The sequence below is a fragment of the Lithobates pipiens genome, unplaced genomic scaffold (assembly GCF_037356315.1).
Source record: "Lithobates pipiens isolate NorthernLeopardFrog02 unplaced genomic scaffold, aLitPip1_a1.2 Scaffold_19, whole genome shotgun sequence".
NCBI classification, from domain to species: Eukaryota; Metazoa; Chordata; class Amphibia; order Anura; family Ranidae; genus Lithobates; species Lithobates pipiens.
Genome location: NW_027507764.1, coordinates 184,113,036 through 184,136,892, shown reverse-complemented (window position 1 = coordinate 184,136,892; position 23,857 = coordinate 184,113,036). Strand labels below are relative to the sequence as shown.

Sequence of the window (23,857 nt, the reverse complement as noted above, 5' to 3'; positions counted from 1 at the left end):
TAGTCTCTCTAATCTTTAAATAAGGCATTGTGTAGAGCAATGCAGATATTTAAAGTACAGCAGTACATAGTAGCCAATCACATTTGATATTACTGATATCCAAGAATTTAACGGAGAAGCTTTTCATAGTATGGATAACTGCACTTACCATATTGTCTTTGTGAATAAACCTTATAAAATACTAGAGTGCAGAAAATGATTGTGATCATGAATAATACAAATGACTGGCATGAGACCCATCCTTCTCTCTCCTAGTGGCAATCATCAGAAGCGTGTGTTTGAGACGGTGAAGAACGTGAACCAGGTAGTAAAGCAGAGATCTCTGGCTCCTTCTCCAATGAACATCCCGGGCTCTAACCAATCATCTGCTATGAACTCTCTAATGTCAAGCTGTGTCAGCACACCACGCTCCAGCCTTTATGGAGGGGATATCTCTAACATAGTTATTGATAACAAAACTAATAGCATTATCCTGGAAACGGCGGAGTCAACTGACAACAGGTTAGTTGAGTGCATGCAAATACTGTATTCAATGATCAGCCAAGCTCTTAAATTTTTTCTATAACACGCCATGTAGGCTCAATTCACAAAGAAGCTGTACACAAGGTTAATAATCTCTTTTTTATTTATTTTTTTATTTTTTAAAACAAGGATTTTTTTTGCTCTTGTGTTGATTGATAAATGCAGCTTGTGTTTGAGAGTTTAAGATTCTTCTGAGATTATGTATAAATATTTGACAGGTAAAATTGAACTGCAGACTATCTTTTCCTGACGTGCTTTTGACTTGCTTCAAGCTTCTTTTGCATTTTGTTAGTCTGGCCATACACGCAGCAAAATTCTTTCTTGCAACCACTGGTTGCACAGACAGTGTTCATGCAGTAATCCCTCCTGCCTTGACCATTGTCTTCTCTGGGTTGGGGAGGGAAGCTGTCCCCACCAGGACAAGACAGTGATTATCGCTAGCGATAAATGAAATAGATATTCCCGTGCAACCTTAATAAGAACAACAAAACACTAGTTGCAGCAGACACCGGGTTGGTCAATCCGTACCAAATAAATTTATATATAAATATCAATACATGGTGTTGCGCTCTAGTAAGTATCAATTAAATATAAAAACTGCTACTAAAGATCAAATGTGCAAATAGCCATAGTATATAATGTAAAGTGGCAGTGCACAGTGCTCGAAATCCAGTAACGGTGTGTACAATCAAATAAAATATATAAAAAAATTAAATTATATAATATACAAGCTAATCCAACATTAAAAAGTGCTAACGCTAACAGAGTATAGGAATAGAGTCCAAAAGTGCATATACCGTATATACTCGAGTATAAGCCGAGATTTTCAGCCTCTTTTTTGAGGCTGAAAGTGCCCCCCTCGGCTTATACTCGAGTCATCGCTGTCTGCCCGCTCGATCAGCGTGTCGAGCAGACAGACAGCGGCCATTCTATGATTCAAAAGCCGCGCCTCCGGCTCCGCCTTCGCCTGTGATAGGCGGAACACTGAATTTCCCAGCAGCCTGTGTTCCGCCTATCACGGGCATCGTCTCATCCTCGTACTACGGACGAGGATGATACGACGTCCGTGATAGGCGGAACACAGGCTGCTGGGAAATTCAGTGTTCCGCCTATCACAGGCGAAGGAGGAGGAGCGGCTTTTGAATTTTACAATGGCCGCCGACGAAGAGGGCACGGGACGGAGGCAAGGCAAGGCACGGCACGGGACGGGACGGGACGGGACGAAGGCAAGGCACGACACGGGACGGAGGCTCGGGACAAAGGCTCGGGACACAGGTAGGCTGGACACACACACACACACACACACACACACACACACACACACACACACACACACACACACACACACACACACACACACACACACACACACACACACACACACACACGGATGGAGACACACACACACGGATGGATGGATGGATGGAGACACACACACACACACAGGGATGGATGGATACACACACACACAGGGATGGATGGATGGATGGAGACACACACACACAGGGATGGATGGATGGATGGATGGAGACACACACACAGGGATGGATGGATGGATGGATGGAGACACACACACACAGGGATGGATGGATGGATGGACACACACACACACAGGGATGGATGGACGGACACACAGGGATGGACGGACACACAGGGATGGACGGACACACAGGGATGGACGGACACACAGGGATGGACGGACACACACACAGGGATGGACAGGCATGTCTCACCCTCGGCTTATACACGAGTCAATAAGTTTGCCAGTTTTTTTGGGGGTAAATTGGGGGCCTCGGCTTATATTCGGGTCGGCCTATACTCGAGTATATACGGTAAATCTTCAAGTCGATGTGTAAAGTGCAAAATATATAGTGCTGTGCTCCAAGTGACACTCTGTACAGAATTAAACTTATTGTGAATAAGTGATGGAAATCCTCGTGTACAAAACACCTCAATGTGCAATCGCTGCTTATCTTACCACTGTAAGGTAACAGCATAAGAATGATTTGTGATGATGGATAAGTCTGGGATCCTGCAGTCAATGGCCCCTAGCGTTCCTTATGTATATTTATATATATTATTCCGGGAGCATCAATGAGAAATGATATCCTGGTGGATGTTCTTCTCTTATAGCCTCTATGCTAGTCAGTGGCAATAGAAATCCTCCCAAGTAGGTGTATAAATGACATAAAGAAAGAAAGAAAGCTGGGGGGGGACCCAGTTAGTGAAGTATGTAAAACTGGATATTTGTTTAAACTATAGCCAAAGGTAGTTGTCACATTAAAAACATCTAAAAACACAAAAGAACAAACGAGAGCAGTGAGCTCATGGCCTGAGGTCACTTCCGGTGCCCGTCTAATCTGTTGCGTATCGTCCCGATCACATGACTTCTGTTGTTTTGCGTTTTTAGATGTTTTTAATGTGTGTACTACCTTTGGCTATAATTTAAATAAATACCCAGTTTCTTTATCGTACATCATGGGACAGAGAGCCTTAAGTAATTACTTAATGGGTTATAGGCTACCTTCAGGTGCTGACACTGGTAAACCCAATAAAGCAAGTTTACTCACTATGTAAACCCTCCTCCTTCCAGGAGCAAATCCGTTTTTTACGAGTGAAGATCCCAGGAGGGATCCATGCTGGATTTAAATAGCCTCCATAGACCAGATCTGTTGAGGCCTAAAGGAATGGTACCTGGGGTCTTGTATCCGAAGCACAATGTTTTGCTGTAATGCCTCTCTTTGTAGGGCTGGGCCCCATGAACCCAGGGCTTAGGTCTTGCTACATTACCTAAACTTCCTGATGGGGTGCTTTACAGGTCTAGGGCAGTTAGTCCCCGTTTTTAGGGACCCAGTCCCTGAAGGTTTGTTACGCAGCCTGCCGTGGTGGGTGAAGGTTGGATTGTTTGTTAATTCAGCAAATCCTGTGGCAAGGATAAGCTCGGGGAAGAAACTTAAGTATTAAAAATATCTATGTATTTCTTCCATTAGGGAAACATTTTTGTCATGCCTTAAATCTCCACTAGAGGGAGTCTATGCACATTCCTTACTCTGTTGTCTTCACTGTAAGCTCAGTCCGTGTCTGATTGCAGCAGCATGTAGGGGGGAGACTCTGCAAGGTAAGAGAAAGCTGCAAAAGCGTTTTCCTCTCCCTGATGGGACCAGAGGGTTAGGGGGACAGCAGTGCATTAGCCCCCCCACCACGCGCGGGGGGTTGGGGTTGCGGAGGCCCCGCCAATACCACTTATTGTTTTAACTGTGGCTGATTTTACTTTTGTTTGAGCCTTGAGCCTGCTGCTGGATGGGTACTAGTGTGGGAACCTTTTAGTAAGTAAAAGGGGCAAAGAAAAATTCTCGGAGGGGGGCAGTGCCTAAGTGCGATGCCGTGAATGTCCATGAGGACACACGGCAGGCTAAAAACAAATACAACACAGCAGTGACAGTCTTTCCTCGGCTGACGAGGAGAAAACAAGCAGCCAGCAACACAAGGACACAAAAGCTGTGGGACATGTGAGGGTTGCAAACTGGCATTCCTGATACAGGAACGACACCTTTTTTCCCAGGAGTAGGCAGAATTTTATAGTGGCTTTAAATGTCATGACTATTTTCAGCAATTAAGTGAAATTTGTAAAGTGCCTCTGTTTTTGTACTTAGGCCTCTGCCTACCAAAAAAGACACCACGTAAAGGTTTCGCCCCCAGGCACTAGTATCCCGAGTCGCATTTCCATGCTGTCATCCTCGCATGAATTACCAGTTATGGCAAGCCAGGGTGAGCCATTTGAAACAAATTGATGGTGCAACTGCTGCTCACATCTCAGCCCCTGTATACGTGACTGAAGGTGCCCTTTTCTCCTCCTTGCAGGGTCTGGAAGAAAGACTAGTGGCTTCAAATGGATAGGAAGTGCGCTAGATCCATGAGGTGTTACCCTCAGTTTTTAGCCTCTCAAATCTGAGATATTGCTGATACAATCTCTTACGGAGATTGCTCTTCTACTTTCATGCTACCCCCAACGGAGTCTCCTGAAAGTTTGGTTTCTTCCTTGGGTTCCTTGAAACCCTCTCAACCTTTTGTATGTGTTTCCTGCACATGCATTACTAGAACAGCTTATTTTTGCTGAATGGGGTTACCCGGATAAGCATTTTGTGCCTCCTAAGAAAATTACAATTCTCTATCCCCAGAGGAGAAATTCTCCAAAAGATGGAAAATACCAGCAGTTGACGCTGCAATTTCCAATGTGAATAAAGGCCTAACTTGTCCAGTACACAATGCACAGATGCTTAAAGGATCCAACAGATAAGGAGTTGGAATCCCTGTTGAGATCTACTTTTTCCATGGCAGGTGCCATTACTCAGTCTGCAGTTGCTGCAATAAGCATCTGTCAATCCCTAAAGGACCAATTTAAACAGGCCCTTAGAGAGCTTCCTGCACAACAAGCTCAGGATGTGGCTGAACTACCAAAAGCATTATGCTTTGACATAGATGCTGCTAAAGATTATATTCATCAGGCGTCCCGACTTACCCTTATGCTTGTGCATATGCGTAGAATCCCATGGTTAAAAAATTTTGCCAGCTGAAGCACCATGTAAAGATCTCCTAACTGGGCTCCCTTTTCATGGGGAGCGACTATTTGGAGAAAACTTATATATAGACAAATACATCAATACATACAATAATATATATCAATACATTTTCTAGTGGGAAAAGTAGTCAAAAGAAAGTCCTTCATTTAAATGGACTCTTTCCCCTACGCCTCTGCCGTCACACTCTAGAGGAAGATCTCAGAGTCAGACCCAGGCTCAAAAGAAGTCCTGGGGTCAGAAACCTGCAAGCCAGAATCCTAAAGCCTCATTATGTAGAGGCAACCCCCCTCACCAAGGTGGAGGGAAGACTTTTTGCAGTTTTCAGAAGTCTGAAAAGATCAGGACAGATGGGTCATCTCCACGGTAACGCTGGTACTGTCTTGCTTCCTGAGGTCAAGTGTTCCCAAAGATCCAGAGAAAGCACAATCTCTGTTTCAAGCACTAGACTGATTAATATCTTAAAGGGTGATCATACAGAGCCCCACAAAGGAGCAAGGTCTGGGGTCTTTATTCAAATCTTTTCATGATACCAAAACCAAATGGAGACGTCAGACCCATTCTAGATCTAAGAAATCTAAATCCGTTCCTGAAGATCCACTCCTTTCACATGGAGACGATTAGGTCAGTAGTTTCTATCCTTCTAGGAGGAGAACTTATGACATCAATTGACATCAGGGATGCATATCTGCATGTCCCTATATTACCTGTTCATCAAAGGTTTCTGCGGTTCGAGTTAAAACAGCAGCATTTCCAGTTTGTAGCCCTGCCCTTCGGGCTAGCTACAGTACCCCGGGTGTTCACCAAAGTGCTGGACCCACCTCTAGCCAGGTTAAGGGCACAGACCATAACATTCGTAGCGTACCTAGACGATCAGTCGGTGGCTCGTTTGGAGCCAAGTGTACGCACTACAACCAACTGTCTGAAAAGTTTGGGTGGGATTCTCAACTTAGAGAAATCTTCCTTAATACCGTTAAAAAATCTGGAGTACTTGGGTCTGATCATGGACACAGCCCAGGAAAGTGTGTTCTTGCCTCAGGCAAAAATCAGCTCCATAAGAAAATTAGTATGGATGGTCAGGTCAAATGGCGATCCCTCCATTCGCCTTTGCATGAAGTTGCTAGGAACCATGGTGGTTTCATTCAAAGCAGTTCCCTATGCCCAGTTTCATTTAAGAATGTTGCAAAACAGTATCCTGTCTGCTTGGAACAAAACAATTTAAGCTTTAGACTCGACAAAGCAGCTGACCCCAAGAGTGTCCCAAAGCATCACTTGATGGTTACTAACCCAGAATCTGCTGAAAGGAAAATCCTTCAGACCAGTCATCTGGAAAGTGGTAACGACGGATGCCAACCTTTCAAGCTGAGGAGCAGTACTGGAAGAGACAACTGTTTAGGGACAGTGGTCAAGAACTGAAAAGAACCTTGTCCATCGATATTCTAGAGATTCGGACAGTACGTCTGGCTTTAAAGACCTGGAATTTCAAGTTACGGGATTGGCCTGTCAGGATTCAATCTGACAATGCCACATCTGTGGCCTATATCAATCACCAAGAGGGCATCGGAGGTCTCTTGGCGCAAAGAGAGGTGAGCCATATTCTAACTTGGACAGAAAGGAATGTTCCATGCTTATCGTCAGTCTTCATTCCGGGAGTAGAGAATTGGCAGGCGGACTACTTGAGTCACCAGCAGTTATTCCCAGTGGAACGGTCTCTTTGCCCCAACATATTTCGGGCTGTTTGCCAAAGATGGGGGATCTTCTGGCATCCAGGTTCAACGTGAAGTTAGTCAACTTTGTGGCCAGAACAAGGAATCCATTCGTATGAGGAACGCATGCATTGATTACCCCATGGGATCAGTTCTCACTGATCTATGCATTCCCACCTATTCAGTTGCTGCCTCAACTTGCATGGCCCAGAAGGTCATGGTATGCATAAATCGTAAAGATGGCAGTGGAGGACCCATGGTCCCTCCCACTACAGCCAGATCTACTCTCACAGGGACCGATATTCCATCCTACCTGACGGTCTCTAAATTTAACGGCTTGCATATTAAAACCACATTCTGAAGAAACGTGGGCTTTCCGAGTCAGTTATCTCTACCCTGATTAGTGCAAGGAAGCCAACTTCCAGAACTATAGAGTCTGGAGGGCTTATGCTTCCTGGTGTGGATCCAAGGGTTGTTACCCTCAGAGATATATCATGGGCAGAATTCTTGCTTTTCTACAATTAGGGGTAGAAATTAAATTGGCCTTGAGTACTCAGCTTTATCCGTCTTATTTCAAAAGACCGCTTGCTACTCATTCTGTAGTCTGGGGTTTTATGCAAGGGGTTGCCGTGGCTTATTCCGCCCGTCACACCTCCCTTGAACCCTTGGGACATGAACTTAGTTTTGTCTGTGTTACAAAAAACAACCATTTGAACCAATACAACATATTGCCCTAGTCCTTCTGACAAGGAAGTTGATATTCTTGGTTGCTATATCCTCAGCAAGCAGGGTTTCGGAATTGGCTGCTCTTTCTTGTAAAGAGCCATATTTGATTTGTCATGGAGACAGAGTGGTGTTATGCCCTCGTCCAGACTTTTTTTTATTATCAAAAGTGGTTTCAGTTTTCACCTGAACCAAGATATTGTCCTGCCATTGTTTATTCCAAAACCATGTTCCAGGGAAGAAGAGTCACTACATTATTTAAATGCTCAGGTTCGTAAGACTGATTTCTTATTTATTCTGCCAGAGGGTCCTAGGAAAGGACAGGCAGCGTCAAAATCCACTGTCGCTAAGTGGATTTGACAGGTGATAATTCAAACGTATGATTTAAGGGGTAAGATTCCCCCGTTTCAAGTTAAGGCGCACTCTACCAGGTCAGTTAGTGCTTCTTGGGCAGTCACCAGGCCTCCATGGCTCAGATCTGTAAGGCCGCAACTTGGTCTTCAGTGCATACATTCACAAGATTTTATCAGGTGGATGTAAGGAGGTATGAGGATATCACCTTCAGGCACAGTGTACTGCAGGCAGCAGTATAAATCCTCAAGTCTGTGGGTACCCTGCGGATTGTTTCTCCATCCCCTCAAGTAGCATTGCTATGGGACGTCCCATTAAGTAATTACTTAAGGCTCGGTGTCCCATGATGTACGATAAAGAAGATAGGATTTTTATTACAGCTTACTCTTTTTCTTGGAGTACATCATAGGACACAGAGGTCCCGCCCCTCTTTTGGGATTAAGTACTGTATATTGCTTTGCTACAAAAACTGATGTGCTCCTGGAAGGAGGAGGGATTATATAGGGAGTAAACTTCCTTGATTGGGTTTACCAGTGTCAACACCTGAAGGTAGCCTATAACCCATTAAGTAATTACTTAAGGCTCTGTGTTCCATGATGTACGATAAAGAAAAGTATTTTACAGATAAGCGTTAATAAAAATCCTATTTTTAGCCGCTGAGAGCCTGAGTTGGCTGCTCCCCACCCCCTCCACAGATCAGCGCTCCAGTGAGTGCGGGGGGCTGAGCGAAGAGCTGCTGACTGACAGGCAGCAGCTCTCTGCTTGGGGAGCTGGGAGAACTGAGCGATCAGCAGTGTTCGATGGCTCGTTTCTCAGTGTAGTGGCGCCGAGGGACAGATGCAGCATCCACCTAGGGAAGTATGATTTGCAAAAAAAAATACTTCTCTTTTAACCACTTAAGGACTGGGCCTCTTTTTGAAATTTTTTGTTTACAAGTTAAAAACAGTTTTTCTTTTGCTAGAAAATTACTTAGAACCCCCAAACATTATTTTTATTTTTCTAATACCATAGAGAATAAAATGGCAGTCATTGCAATACTTTGTCACACCATATTTGTGCAGCGACCTTACATGCGCACTTGTTTTGGAAAAAATACACTTTTTTTAATTAAAAAATAAGACAAAGTAAAGTTAACCCAATTTTTTTTATATTTTGAAAGGTAATATTACACCGAGTAAATTGATACCCAACAAGTCACGCTTCAAAATTGCTCCCGCTCGTGGAATGGCAACAAACTTTTACCCTTAAAAATCTCCATAGGCGATGTTTAAATTTTTTTTATAGTTCTGCATGTTTTGAGTTACAGAGGAGGTCTAGGGCTAGAATTATTGCTCTCACTCTACTCATTGCGGCAATATCTCATGTGTGGTTTGAACACCGTTTTCAGATGCAGGCGCTACTCACGTATGCGTTCGCTACTGCGCGCGAGTGGGACAGGGGCATGTTTAAAAAAAAAATAATGTTATTTAACCTTTTTATTTTTACACTATTCTTTAATGTAAACATCCCTTGTAATAGAAAAAAATGCACGACAGGGCCTCTTAAATCAAAAAAAAATTCAGATCTCATATTTACACTAAAATGCAATAGAAAAAAAAGGCTCTTCAAGACCTATTGGCGGAAGAGACGTTTTGATGTCACTTCTGCCCTGCAATGGTATGGAGACAGGTGGGAGCCATCTTCCCCTCGTCTCCATACCTAGCAAGGAAGAGCATACGATCGCCTATGCCGCTGCCTGGCAGTAAGCGACGGAGGGCACCAGAGCATGATGAGAGGGGGGGGCCTCTCCCGCTACCGATCAAAGTCCTCTCGCGGTGAATCCGCCACAGAGACCACTATTATCGGAAACCGGACTGCTAGCTGCTGCCATAACAACAATATTCCTCTTCAAAGTTAGGACGTATATCAGCGTGCGGTGGTCTAGAAGTGGTTAAGCTTGTAGAAAGCAGCTATGCTCTTTGTAGATTGCTATCTATCTGCTGGCTGCAGGTGCTAAAAATACATTATTTATATGAAATTTTTCTATTTACCTGAATAAAAGATATAAATAAAAACTGTTCAAAATCTTATTTTATTACTGAACGTAAAGAAAATATAGTACAAATTAAAAACCATGCCATATTCTCTATAGAGTATTAAATAAAAAAAAGGTTGCAGAATAAAAGTTTATTATAATCCCCCCCCCCCCCCCCCGACACCTAAAACAAATTAATAGCTTTAGAGCGTACGCTCCTCTTATTGATGTTATTTTACTTTGATATAGTTTTGTAGATGTGCTGTGCAATGATTTTTTATTGTGTTATGTGAAAAAAAGAATTAATCTATATTTTCCCGGTTTTATGTATTATATGTTTTGGTTTTCTTGTCTTTAGTGACGATAAGAACAAGAAGCCTGGAACGCCTGGCACTCCAGGCTCTAATGACCTGGAGACAGCTTTGCGGCGGTTGTCCCTTCGGCGAGAGAACTACATGCTAGAGCGAAAGTTCTTTGAAGATGATCAGGAGCGGAAGCTGCGTAGTCTTGCCGAGAAGGAAGAGCTCCACAGTGGGTCTCTAACGCCTACAGAAAGCATCATGTCCCTGGGCACCCACTCTTCCAGGTTGTCAGAGTTCACTGGAATCTCAGGAATGTCCTTCAGCAGCCGCTCTTACCTGCCAGAGAAACTGCAGATCGTGAAGCCCCTAGAAGGTGACAAGGGGCCACGGCCCTTCTATGTTTTCCTTAGTGACTCCTTGTGGTCTCTGATACATCACCAAAAAGCAGGCACTTTACATAACTCGCACTCCTTCTATTTTAGAGATAGCCATCCTCGATGTTGGTTTGAGGTCTTCTAGAGCTTTGCTGTACAAAGTTCCCAACCTTTCTCAGCTTGTGAGCAATACATAAAATATTAGCTATAAAGAAAAACAATTGTTGAGACTGAGCAAATGTGTCATCCTCAGGCCGTAACTACCAACCAGTAATTTTATAACTTTCTAAAATGTCATGTTTGGTTACTGTACTTAACACCGTAAAAGAGAAGTTCCGGTCTCAGAAAAAAAAAGTATACTCAACTAGGTGGATACAGCATCAATCTGATGCTACATCTGTCCCCTGCCACCTCCTAAGACTGAGAACTGAGCAACCAAAGGCTGCTGATCGCTCAGTTCTCAGACTTTGCTGACAGTCACAGACTCTCTTCTCTGTCCCTCCAGTGCTCACTGGAGCACTGGGCTGTGGGGAAGGCAGGAACGGCTTGCTCAATCTCCCAGCGGCTCTCTGAAAAGCTGATCCTGCTGTTGGTCCAAGCATCTGGGTGGATTCGGACTGTGAAGTCTGGATCTTTACCGAGCCTGGACCTGCTGAGTGAACGAACTGCACTCCTATGACCTACAGGAGACTTATAGCCAAAATAGCTTTGGCCATACTTCTCCTTTAATGCTCTTTGTTCTGCCATATTGAATAATATCAGAAGTATGGGAGAAAAAACAGTGTTGATAGATTAGATTCCGTGTCTGGTTTGTATTGGTCGGGAACACTTCTTGTGACACTGATGCTTAGTCATCAGAATAAAATGAGGCTACATGGTAATAACCCTTCTCCACTGTCCTGAAAAAAATGCCTGTTTCTGTCTCTGGAAAGATTTACTTTCCAGTGAGGGAGAAATCTACGTATACGGTGTAGAACCGTACAAATCACGTGGAATGTGTTTATTGCAGCAGGATTTCAGACAGCCTATGAGTACCTACTGGGATGCTGCCAAAAGTAACGTCAAAGGTAGCAGAGAGCCATGTATGGATAAAAAGTCACTGGTTGAGGACCACTGCTTTATAGAATGCAGTGTATCAATTGGCCTACAGGGGACAGATGTTTTATTGGTTATCACAAATACCATTGTTTATAACACTATATAATGTAGTACGTATCTTTATTAGTAAGTAAAACCAAATTAAGTTAAAGCGGGAGTAAACCCGCACATTTTTTTTTTATTTTTTTTTTTTTTTTAAACCTGCAAAGCAAAAGGCATAATGAGCTAGTATGCACCGCATACTAGCTCATTATGAAATACCTTAGAACGAGGCCCCGACATCTGGCCCGATCCACGCCGAGGGAGCTGACATGCTCCCTCGGCGTTTCTTCCGGGTATTGCGGCTCCGGCGCTGTGAGTGGCCGGAGCCGCGATATCGTCACTCCCGCGCATGCGCGCGGGAGATTTCAGTCCGGCCGCTCGGCTGCTGCCGGATTTTGACGGCGAGAAACCCCTTGTGCGCATGCACCCGCTGCAGTCAGCGGCGCATACCGAGGGGAATATCTCCTAAACCGTACAGGTTTTTTATTTTTTTAAACCTGCAAAGCAAAAGGCATAATGAGCTAGTATGCACCGCATACTAGCTCATTATGAAATACTTACCTTAGAACGAGGCCCCGACATCTGGCCCGATCCACGCCGAGGGAGCTGACATGCTCCCTCTGCGTTTCTTCCGGGTATCGCGGCTCCGGCGCTGTGAGTGGCCGGAGCCGCGATATCGTCACTCCCGCGCATGCGCGCGGGAGATTTCAGTCCGGCCGCTCGGCTGCTGCCGGATTTTGACGGCGAGAAACCCCTTGTGCGCATGCGCCCGCTGCAGTCAGCGGCGCATACCGAGGGGAATATCTCCTAAACCGTACAGGTTTAGGAGATATTTTTTTTTACCTACAGGTAAGCCTTATTATAGGCTTTCCTGTAGGTAAAAGTTAAAAATGTGGGTATACAACCACTTTAAAAGGGTTACATTTTTAATTAACTGACTTTTTAATATCCCTGTAATGCAAAATGATGAGCAAAGGTGTACACTTTAAAAGTAAATCATTTGTAAAAATGTGCATACACACACCCTCTTATAACAGAGCTTTTTGAAATCTTTTAGGTAAGAGTACCTTAAATAAATCAATTTGCTAAATTGTACAACCTTTGAAATACATAATAATAATTCTGAATGGGTTACTTATCTTTATATTGCGATTTGCTCATTTAGGTCTTGGGCCCTGTATTAATGTCAGGTACTTTGCCCCTGGCTCACGTCAGTCCCTTTCCAAGTAATCATTGGCCAATGATTGAAAAGCACTTTGAATTTTGTACCCTCATGACCATCTCACTGTTGCTATTGCATGATATAAAATATGATTAGAAATCTATGACTGTTTAGTCATTGAAGTGTTTCCCTAGATAAATGATGCTCCTTTAATTGCAAAATGCAGTCCATACACACGCATAATCTTTTTACTTCACTTATGTTTTAAGCTATATTTATAAATGTCCTTCATCATTTTTGTCATGTTTTTAAAGATTTATGAAACAGAAAAGCCTAGAAGCTTTTGTGAAATGATTTCATGGCTTCTTTTGTAAGCAAAAAAAATGCACTTTCAAATGTTTCAACTGCAAGCACTTTTAAGCATTTCTGTAATTTTATTTACATGCTGCTGTGCGTTTACCTGCTGCCATTATTGGACATCATGTAATACCGTTTGCTCTTGTATCGCTTCTGATCTTTCAATAAAATCTGTTACATTTCTTCCATCCTCACTTTGTTTTCCTCTTTTCCCTTTGCACTCTTTTTGTTCTGTTTGTTGTTTTTTTTTCAGTTTGCTTATCCACAATATAATAGGGGCATATGATTCACGTGGGAAGCCGGCTTTTCTACTTTCTAAAATTCTTTATTTGTGTGCCAAAGTACACCCTGCTTTGTTCTGTATGTACTGAAAGTAAAAGTCCATGCAGTGTTGGAGCCTAGGTCACGTTTTTGTGTGTTGCCATTGGGGTGTCCCTCACTTTTTCTGTGCTGGTGACTCCAGAGAGAGGAGAAATAAAAATGTTGGAAAAGGTTTGAACCTCTGGCTTGGAGGATAGGAAATTGGAGTCAAATCTTATCTACAGAGCCCTAACGAGCGATAAAAACCTGACATATGTTCTAACCCCTTTTCTGCCGTTAATCTTGAATGTTATCAATTTGAGATAAAATATGACCTGCACGAGTCAGATCTGCTGGAAAGAATTCCAAAATGCGCACCCCATGAACCGTGTCTGAATAAACTCTGCTTTACAGATTACGAATCGGCACCACCTTCAATATTGTTTTATTTTATGCCCTTTTTATATTGTGATTCATGATTGATGAGTGTGATATATCTTAATCTGTATTGAGTTAAAGTCTGTGCTCTTATTTTCATATTTTATTTTATTTCTGCATTTCCCCTTTTCATTCTTTCTTTTTCCTTTACTGCCTTCACCTTGACCATGCTTCCAGGTCAGAGACATACAATGTTCAGGGTGTGTTCTAAGTGCTTTAACCAATGGTATGTATATCTTATTAGGGATTTGCAGCAGATTGTTAGGGATTTGCATGTCTGAGCTTTCCTATTATTCCTATTATTCCTATGTTGCTAAAGGTAGTATATATAGATGCATTGATCCCTATAATAAAGTCTCTGCATATTGTAAATAATTGATCCAGATTTTAGAAAGCCTGGGGAATCTTCACATCTGGGTCTTGTAGAATTGTATCAACTCACCAAAGAATGAAACGCCTTTATGAACACCCAGTTCTAATTCTACAAATGGGTTAATGTAGCTTGCTTTGCATTTAGCTTTCATCAGATATCAGTTTGGGACACTTCTGAGGTCATTGTGATCTCGTTGACCAGGTGCTTCTGACCTGCATTTGACCTCCTAAGCTACTTGAAGCAGCTTTGACTTGCCATTAACAACAAAAGCTCTTGTAAACGGGTCTTTAATCTGTTGGGAGTAGGGATTAAAAGTGAAATTTGACAGTTTTGCTCAAAGGAAAAATAAACACTTTTGGCAACATTTTGGTGAAATTTGGTAACATTTTGTCACATCCTTACTTTGCAGTATATCTGTATTGTTTAAAGCGATTGTAAGGGTTAGTTTTTATTTATTTAAATAAATAAACATATACTTGCCTCCACTGTGCAGCTTGTTTTGCACAGAGTGCCCCCAATCCTCGTCTTCTGGGGTCCCCCGGCGGCTCCTCCCCACAGCAGATAACCCCCTAAAAGAAGCAATCTACGGAGGGGGTTACCTTGTGGGCGCGCTCGCGAGTCCAGCATTTGGCATCCATAGCCGCCGAATGTATAACTCGGCCCCGTCCGCTAGTGCCCGCGTCATTGGATTTGAATGACAGCAGCAGGAGCCACTGGCTGCACTGCTATAAATCTATCCAATCAAGACCTGAGAACCCCAGGCAGAGAGACAAGCGCATCCCCGCTGGGTCAAGTTCCAGGGATCAGGTAAGTAGAACAGGGGTCTGGGGGCTTGGTCACTGCCTGGTGTTTTTTCACTTTAATGCATAGGATGCATTAAGATGAAAAAACACAAAGGTTTACAACCCCTTTTAAAGTTAATTTTTCAAATCTTCAATGCACAAATCAATTCCGCAGACGTGACATTTGTTATTTTTGTTATTCACATTATCTGCTTTAATGTGTGTTGATTCCTTTTGCATAAAACATTGTGTGTATGCTTTGGGTTGTTTACCCAGTAATTTGTAATCAGTCCTCAATGTGCAGCCATGCATAAACAACACACCTAGTCTTTAACACACCATGACACATACATGTAAAAAACTCACGTATTGTGTCGTGTTGAGAAAAGGGGGCGATGATGGTATTCTAATGTGCAGCTGCTTGTTGTGGATCCATTGGAAATGAAAGAGCAAATGCAATGCAAATTAAAGCAGCAATAAACATGTGTGCCAAAGTGGGAATAGGCTCTGAAGACAAATGATTGTTGCTGACTTTTCATTGCCCTCTTTTGTGTGATTAAGGGCATATGATCCTCATCTTTTCTCTGTCACGGATGATTGTGTGAATTTTATTAGAATTAATTAAATTTCTAAGTTTTACCCAAGTTTTATGCTGACTTGATTCCTCCATCCACACACTTGATGGGGGAATCTGTCTCTTTGAGATATTGCATTCTGATAGCGGGGGGACTTCCCCACCGTCAAAATACGCTGATCAGCACTGCTGGCATTAACCTGTGGCACTGATCAAGCAGGGAAATTTCAGGCTAGTTTTTAGGAAGTCGGTCAGTTCATTGACTTCTGTACAACCACCCTGTCCATACATGGAATTAAATTTGACTGGTCCTTGCTGAACCCGACAAATTTCAATCCATGTATGGCCTGCTTTAGGCCCTTTCAAATGAGCATTCAGTCTGTCATTTTTTTCCGAAGGATCCAAACTGAAATTTAATGTATATCGTTGGGTGGGCAGACGTAAACAGATGTATGCCTGTTTACCTTATGTGCAAGTCCGTTTATGTCTGCAGAGAAATAATGAAAAGATTTGCGTCCTTTTCCATTTATGTGGACATAAATTAATGCAAACTGAGGTTGTGTCTTTTCCGTTTACGCCCGTTTTTAGGAAAGAAATATTATTTGTTTATACTTTTGTCCACAGGGCTTCAGAGTTTAGCAGCGAGTGGAGGATACTGGCCCTGCTGTCGGCAACCAGTCAAACTCTGAGAGTCTGACAGCTATTGGGGCTGTACAGTACACTTGTCAGTGTGAATGAGCAGTATGTGCCAAGGGATGAATGTCTGGAATACAGACTTCTTGTGTTTCAGGTATTTGTCTTCACTTTTGACTGGCTGCTGGCAATGGGGCTGTTTAGAACACTTATGCCATTCACCTGCAGTAAACACCAGAGCCCCATGCACCAGAGCTAAATGCCCAGTGTGCATGAGGGGAGGTCTGTTTTTTTTTTTTTTTTTTTTTTTATTCAACGACTAAAAATCCTGGACATGGGGGAAAAATAGTACAGTGCCTTGAAAAAGTATTCACACCCCTTGAAATTTTCCACATGTTGTCATGTTACAATCAAAAACGTGAATGTATTTTATTGGGATTTTATGTGATAGAACTACACAAAGTGGCACGTAATTCTGAAGTGAAAGGAAAATGATAAATGGTTTTCAAATTTTTTTACAAATATGTGAAAAGTGTGGAGTGCATTTGTATTCAGCCCCCCCGAGTCAATACTTTGTAGAAACACCTTTTGCTGCAATTACAGCTGCAAGTCTTTTTGGGTATGGCTGACCTCTAGAGAGTGAAATCTTTGCCCATTCTTCTTTGCAAAATAGCTCAAACCCTGTATGATTGAATGGTGAGCACCTGTGAACAGCAATTTTGAAGTCTTGCCACAGATTCTTAATCAGATTTAGGTCTGGACTTTCTATTCTAACACATGAATATGCTTTGATCTAAGCCATTCAATTGTAGCTCTGGCTGTATATTTAGGATCGTTGTCTTGCTGGAAGATTAACCTTCGTCCCAGTCTCAAGTCTTTAGCATAGTGGTAACAGGTTTTCTTCTAAGATTGTCCTGTATTTGTCTCCATCCATCTTTCCATCAACTCTGACCGGCTTCCCTGTCCTTTCTGAAGAAAAGCATCCCCACATTATGATGCTACCACCACCATGTTTCACAGTGTGGATAGTGTGTTCAGGGTGATGTGCAGTGTTAGTTTTCCACCACACTTGGTGTTTTGCTTTTAGGCCAAAAAGTTCAATTTTGGTCTCATCTGACCAGAGCACCTTCTTCCACATGTTTGCTGTGTCCCCCACATGGCTTCTCACAAACTGCAAACTAAACTTCTTATGGCTTTCTTCTTGCCACTCTTCCATAAAGGCCAGATTTGTGGAGAGCACAACTAGTAGTTGTCCTGTGGACAGATTCTCCCACCTGAGCTGTGGATCTCTGCAGCTCCTCCAGAATTACAATGGACCTCTTGGCTACTTCTCTCATTAATGCTCTCCTTGTCCAGCCTGTCAGTTTAGGTGGACGGCCATGTCTTAGTAGGTTTGCAGTTGTGTCATACTCTACATTTTCAAATAATGGATTTAACAGTGCTCCGTGATATGTTCGAAGCTTGGGATTTTTTTTATAACCTAACCCTGCTTTAAACTTCTCCACAATGTAATCCCTGACCTGCCTGGTGTGTTCCTTGGCTTGCATGATGCTGTTTGTTCACCAAAGTTCTCTAACAAACCTCTGAGGGCATTGATGAACAGCTGTATTTATACTGAGATTAAATTACACACAGGTAGACTCTATTTACTAATTAGGTGACTTCTGAAGGCAATTGGTTCCGCTAGATTTTAGTTAGGGTTATCAGAGTAAAGGGAGCTGAATATAAATTTGTGCCAAAATTTTTTTGATATTTATTTGTAAAAAATTTGAAAAACCATTTATCATTTTTCTTCCACTTCACAATTATGTGCTATTTTGTGTTGGTCTTTCACATCAAATCTCAATAAAATACATTTACGGGTTTTGGTTGTAACCTGACAAAATGTGGAAAATTTCAAGCGGTATGAATACTTTTTCAAGGCACTGTAATAAACTACTACGGTCTCCCTCCGTTGTTTGCATAGCTTTCAATTGTGCTCGTCAAATGGTATCGCTCGTCGAAAAATGCCTCCTACAAAGTTTGGGAAGTCAGCTGGAGTGCCCTTCCATACTGCGAATGTGCGAGCACTTTTCAACGGTGGGCCCTATTCGATAGAACACCAGCACAACATTTTTAATACAAAACTTGAAAACAATATAAGACAAAAGTGCCGCACTATTTTGTCTTATAACGCAGAAGTATAATTACTTACTTTCACTTTGGTGTTGATATTTTAGTATTCATGTAGTAATGTTGCTGTAAGTCCTTTGCATCACCATATTCCACTGACATATCTGTGTTGTCAGAAAAATTGTTACTGTATTTCTAACATTATGGTTAGAAATATTGTTAGATATATAACATAAACGTAATTATGCTTACCACTGTGTGTGTATTTTTAAATTGGAAGAAACACAAGTGGCACTCTAGATCAGGGGATGAAGCAACTCCTGCGTGCATATGTTATGTCACCATGGCTAGTCATAGTTACATAGTTAGTAAGGTTGAATAAAGACACCAGTCCATCCAGTTCAACCTGAGTGAGTGTCTGCAATTGTCCCTATCCCAGTACATTGCACACTCACATCGGTCCCTACCCTCAAGGATCCCACAATCCAAGGTCCCCATTCATATACTAGGGCTAATTTGGAACAGAAGCCAATTAACCTACCTGCATGTTTTTGGCGTGTGGGAGGAAACCGGAGTACCCGGAGGAAACCCACGCAGGCACAGAGAGAACATGCAAACTCCAGGCAGGTAGTGTTGTGGTTGGGATTCAAACCAGCGACCCTTTTTACTGCTAGATGAGAGTGCTAACCACTACACCACTGTGCCACCCTAATGATGGCTGAAGGTGTCAAGCCCAATTGAAGACCAGGCAAACATGTCATTGGCAGTGACTAAGCAACAAGGAAGACCATGTCACACATGTTATTGGCAGTGACTAAGCAACAAGGAAGGGCACATTTCTAAGTCAGCCATAATGTGCAAATATGCAGATCCAACTTGAAAAGTATATAAAATTCCCTGAGCACCGGCAGTGAAGTTTAGTTTTTCTTTAAAGGTTTCTTTCAATTAGACTTTGGATGGTAAAATGAAGGTTGTGACAAACAAAATACAACCTACAGGAGTTTTTGTTTACTTTACACTGCAACTCATTGGTGTGAAGAGGTCCTACATAATAACATGTTCAGTGTGCACAAGCCATAAGCTATACTGTATATATCAGATTTATTGGAAATTGTCATTTATATCTACTGTATATCAAAGTTGTAATTGAGTTTGATATAAACATCAGATGCCCTTTTTATTAAGTATTTGTAAATTATTTCTTAAAGTGGAGTTCCACCCACATTAAAGACTTTGCGCCATCTAGTCAGTGATTGAATGGAAAAAAAGTATTGGATATTTTTTTGTTTTTGATGGTATAATTCTTCTCTTCCTGTGTACCTCGCTGCAGCGAGGTAGGTAATTTCTGGCCATGCAGAAGATGCGTGTCATCAATCCCTGGAGTCAATTGGCATCACAGGCTGAAAGCATTGTGTTATTTCCTAAAAGGAAATTACGTGATGCAAGCCAGCGTTAAGCTGAATCTTTAAAAAAAGGTAACCAGGCTGTTGTTGCCATTGTTAGCCTAGCGTCTGTGGAGCAGTGACCGGTGGAGGCAGCTAGAGTGGCAATTGAGGTTGATTTTGGTACTGAGTGACAGGTTGCCATAACAACGTGGTGGGAATTTACTGGATGGTGCCATTACTGGCAAAAGCCGCCGATTTCAAATCGGATGCCAAATCGACCCAATGTGAACATGGGCTTATTTTCAAAGCTTAATTGAACAAGCTAAAGTTAGAAGCTGATTGACAACCATGAACAACTGCACCAGAATTTGAGTTCTTCAGCTCTGGTTAATCTCCCAGTATAAGAAAGGAATTCCGCTTACTTTGGTTTCTTTTCACTCCCAGTTGTGTCTATTGGACAAAAAATAAAGGAAAATCTACATACAAGGACACAGCAGTGAATCATACTCAAACAGGGATTTTATTCTCTTCCTACTCTGGCTAAAACTTTTCGCTATTCTATATAAAACTAAAAAGAAAATGTTTCAGCTACACATACACTTTAGCTTTCATGGTGGATTATTGTAAAACCCATTTTTATATGGGAGAATGCCTTTCTCAGCCTATTTTACCCCCAAAGGAACCCCAACATTTTAGTTTTCAGGTCTGAGAATATCCCTACTAAAACTATTTCATTGGGTATCCATGAGAAAAATGCCCCTTGCGTTGGTGACTAGTGGGAAGAATGCCCCTTTACAGTGGTGATCAGAATGCCACCCTTACTGACAGATCTTTTGCATCATACAGCTGCATTCTGCCAAATGGCATTGGCTCCAGGATTTTGCAAGGCACCATTAAATGGGAGGTCAGTCAGCCACTGCTCAAAGGAACTCTTAGGATCCTCTAAAGGAACCCTAGTTGAAAATGGCTGGTTTAGAATATAGACCAACTGATCTAAGCAATTTTTATTTCAACCAGTATATATAACTGTATTTATAACTACATTATTGTCTGTATTTTGGTAATCCCACTCTTTAGCTGGACTCATTGCAGAGTGGAGATTGATAAACATAGCCATGAATTTGCTCAGTTACTGAAGAACTGTAATGAAGCCTTGTTATAATTGGTGCAAGGCTTACCATTAAATTATTGTTGTAAGCTATATTACTATAAAGTTTATTTGTAACTGAATGCCAATTTTCCTGCCTTTCCAGGATCAGCAACTTTACATCAGTGGCAGCAGTTGGCACAACCACATCTTGGAGGAATCCTGGATCCTAGGCCTGGCGTTGTTACCAAAGGCTTCCGAACCTTAGATCTGGACCAGGAGGAAGTGTACTGCTTCACTGACTATGAAGAAGATGAGACAGGTGACATTCCTTACAAGAGCTTAACTACCTCGAGTCCCGTCCATCATTCAGAGACCTCAGGTGAGAGGTCTCAAGCACAAGTGACTGTGTCTGGCAGCAAGAATTGTCCAAGCCATTCTCATGCTGCCCCTGAGGACTTGCAAGAGCCCGCGACAGACGATGATGAGGGGTCTGGTGAGGGATCCTCCTTACGTCCTGTAAAATGGACATCTTTGCAGGATATTGCATATTGGGCCATTTTCACCTCTACACCACAACACATCCACAAGAGTTTCACTGCATTCAAAAAGTGATCTCCTTAGTATTAAACCATTATTCTCTAATTTTAGCATATCCCACTAGTTGTATTTATATACATTTTGCTAGGACCACATGTTTTCGTGTATAAAGGCTGCTAAAAGAATGAGGCTTGCAAATGAACATTTAACATTTTCACAAATCGGGTTCCATGTATTTCAAAAACCTTTGTTGACGGAGTATGCACGGTTTAATATTTTCTTCCTTCAGAAACATCAGGGTGTTGGTCACAAAGTTTACAATGAAATCTGGACTGTGTTGTTAAACTCGTTTATAATATCAGAAGCTAAAGCAGAGTTCCCATAGGGTTTAAGAAATCAACATACCAGTGGTACTCGATCAGAATTAAAACATGTTTTTAAGTCCTAAATCATAAATGACCATTTAACTACTTAAATTGCTATGTAGCAAGAGATTAAAATTTCCTGCATAGTTTAACCATCAAATATTAGAGGAAACTTTGTAGAAATAAGGCTGACATTGCCAATCATCTTCTTAGAATGCCAGGTGCTTTCTGATCTCAGTACTTTCCAAGTCGCAGGCATGGAACCAAGTGTTAGGAACTGGAAGATCACAGTGAAGTCAAAATTGCTGATCTGCAGATGTATGTTTTAGGTTAGTGATTCAGAAAGTACTAAAGCCGTGGATTCAGCATGACAGACAAAACTAGCATATGAAGTCATAAGTAGCTCGGCAATTGCAGCCTTCTTACTTTCTTAGTGCTGGTTTCATTTAAAGAGAACCTGCCTCAGATGGTAGTCGGTGTTTGACCTCTGGGGAAATTTCAGTTTGTTAAGGTGCTCATAGACATGAGATATTTTGTTTGTGGGCAGCTTTAGAAAGTCATAGCCTACAGATCTCCATTTACAAAGTGATAGGACATGTTTAGGAAAGATGTTTTTTTACAAACCGATTAGCTGTTTATTGAATAGATATAGCTTTTCGCCATTATTTATCATAGGACAGCATTTGACCCTCCTCAGAAACAAGGGTATCAACAACTGTTGCTCCTCACCCATAGATACATTCTAGATATAACCTGAATGTTCATCTTATTGTTTTCTAATCCTGTAGCATTTTAAAGCTGTCGTGCTTATCTGGACTTCACTTACTGAGCCATTGACATGGAACAAATATGCAGAACAGAATCTCAGGCTTCACATGCTACATGCGTGTTTCAAAGTAATTTGGTATTGAAGCCAAATTTAGAATGAATCCACAGTGGTGGCTCCCATATCTCTATCATTCCAGGTGCCCTTTAACATGAAACAAAGTTTTAGAGCAGCAACAGTGGATTAGGTGGTTGATTTTGGTTTATAAGCTTGTGCAGTTTTATATTGGATAAGAATAAAGGACAACTGTTATTTGTTGGCAAAGATACATATTTGTATGGCGATACAACTGGTAGGAAAGATGTGCTGGTTGGTAATATGGTAAATGTCTAATGCTCCCACAAGTAAGGTTGTACTGACATCTTATGGAGACTTACAAGTCATTTATTTGACTTCTGTTCAGAATTATTAGACAAGGGCTATTCTATTTATGAGGATATGATCATGTACATTTTTTTATTTGCAGGCAAATACATGTTATAAGTATGTGATTATAGCTATATCCGTACACATGCAGTGTTTTATTGACAGGAAGACAGTTTATTCCTGTTTGACTTATAGTAATTTTGCACATCATTTATAAGAGTTTAGTCACTTTTGTAGTGACTTATTAATGTATAACTCCACCTTTATAAGGAATTTGGTATTGCTTGACAGACTATGATGTCCTTAACTTTACTCATTGAGAAATGTTCAAACGTTGTCCTTTCCCAGAGGGTTTGTATAGACTGGCTATTGGTCTGGCCATGCTGTAACTGGTGTGTTATGCTATTCTTTAGCTGATTGTGATAACCCATGCAGTTGTAGTGCGAATGGGCAGGCAATGAGAACCATTATCATTTATGAACGCATATCAAATTAGAAAGGAAATGGCAAAATTAATCGCCCTGAAAGGCATAGGCTGCTTTGCTGGATTATTAACCGTACCAGAAAAGCTCTATACCGGAGTAGGCAACTGTAGCACTTCAGGCTGAATGAAACCACAAATCCCATCATGTTTCTGGGCACCACACTGGTGGCTGTCTGAGCCTTGCAATGCTTCATGGGACTCGTAGTTCCAGAACAATTGGAGTGCCAAGGTTTCTATCTGTGTTCTATGCCATCTGAGGCTTCAACACTCTGAACAAGTATACAAACTAGTAATTGATTTCACAGGCTGTATACGTGTTCTGGGTCTGTAATGTGAGACATGTTGCGCCAGGGATAGTCTAGCA

General features: G+C 41.9%; 1 protein-coding gene across 16 annotated transcripts in view; it reads left to right on the top strand.

Annotated features, from left to right (window-relative positions):
- Positions 1–23,857, top strand: part of TRAK1 (trafficking kinesin protein 1) — a 253,289-nt gene that overhangs the window by 196,928 nt on the left and 32,504 nt on the right. For 10 of the 16 annotated variants that reach the window (XM_077491560.1, XM_077491561.1, XM_077491559.1 and 7 more), the window contains 3 exons: positions 256–501; positions 10,252–10,568; positions 21,079–21,408. In XM_077491560.1, coding sequence (XP_077347686.1) covers positions 256–501; positions 10,252–10,568; positions 21,079–21,408 — 893 coding nt within the window. The remainder of the gene's footprint in view (positions 1–255; positions 502–10,251; positions 10,569–21,078; positions 21,409–23,857) is intronic. The other 6 variants (XM_077491558.1, XM_077491566.1, XM_077491564.1 and 3 more) reach the window with 2 other exon arrangements.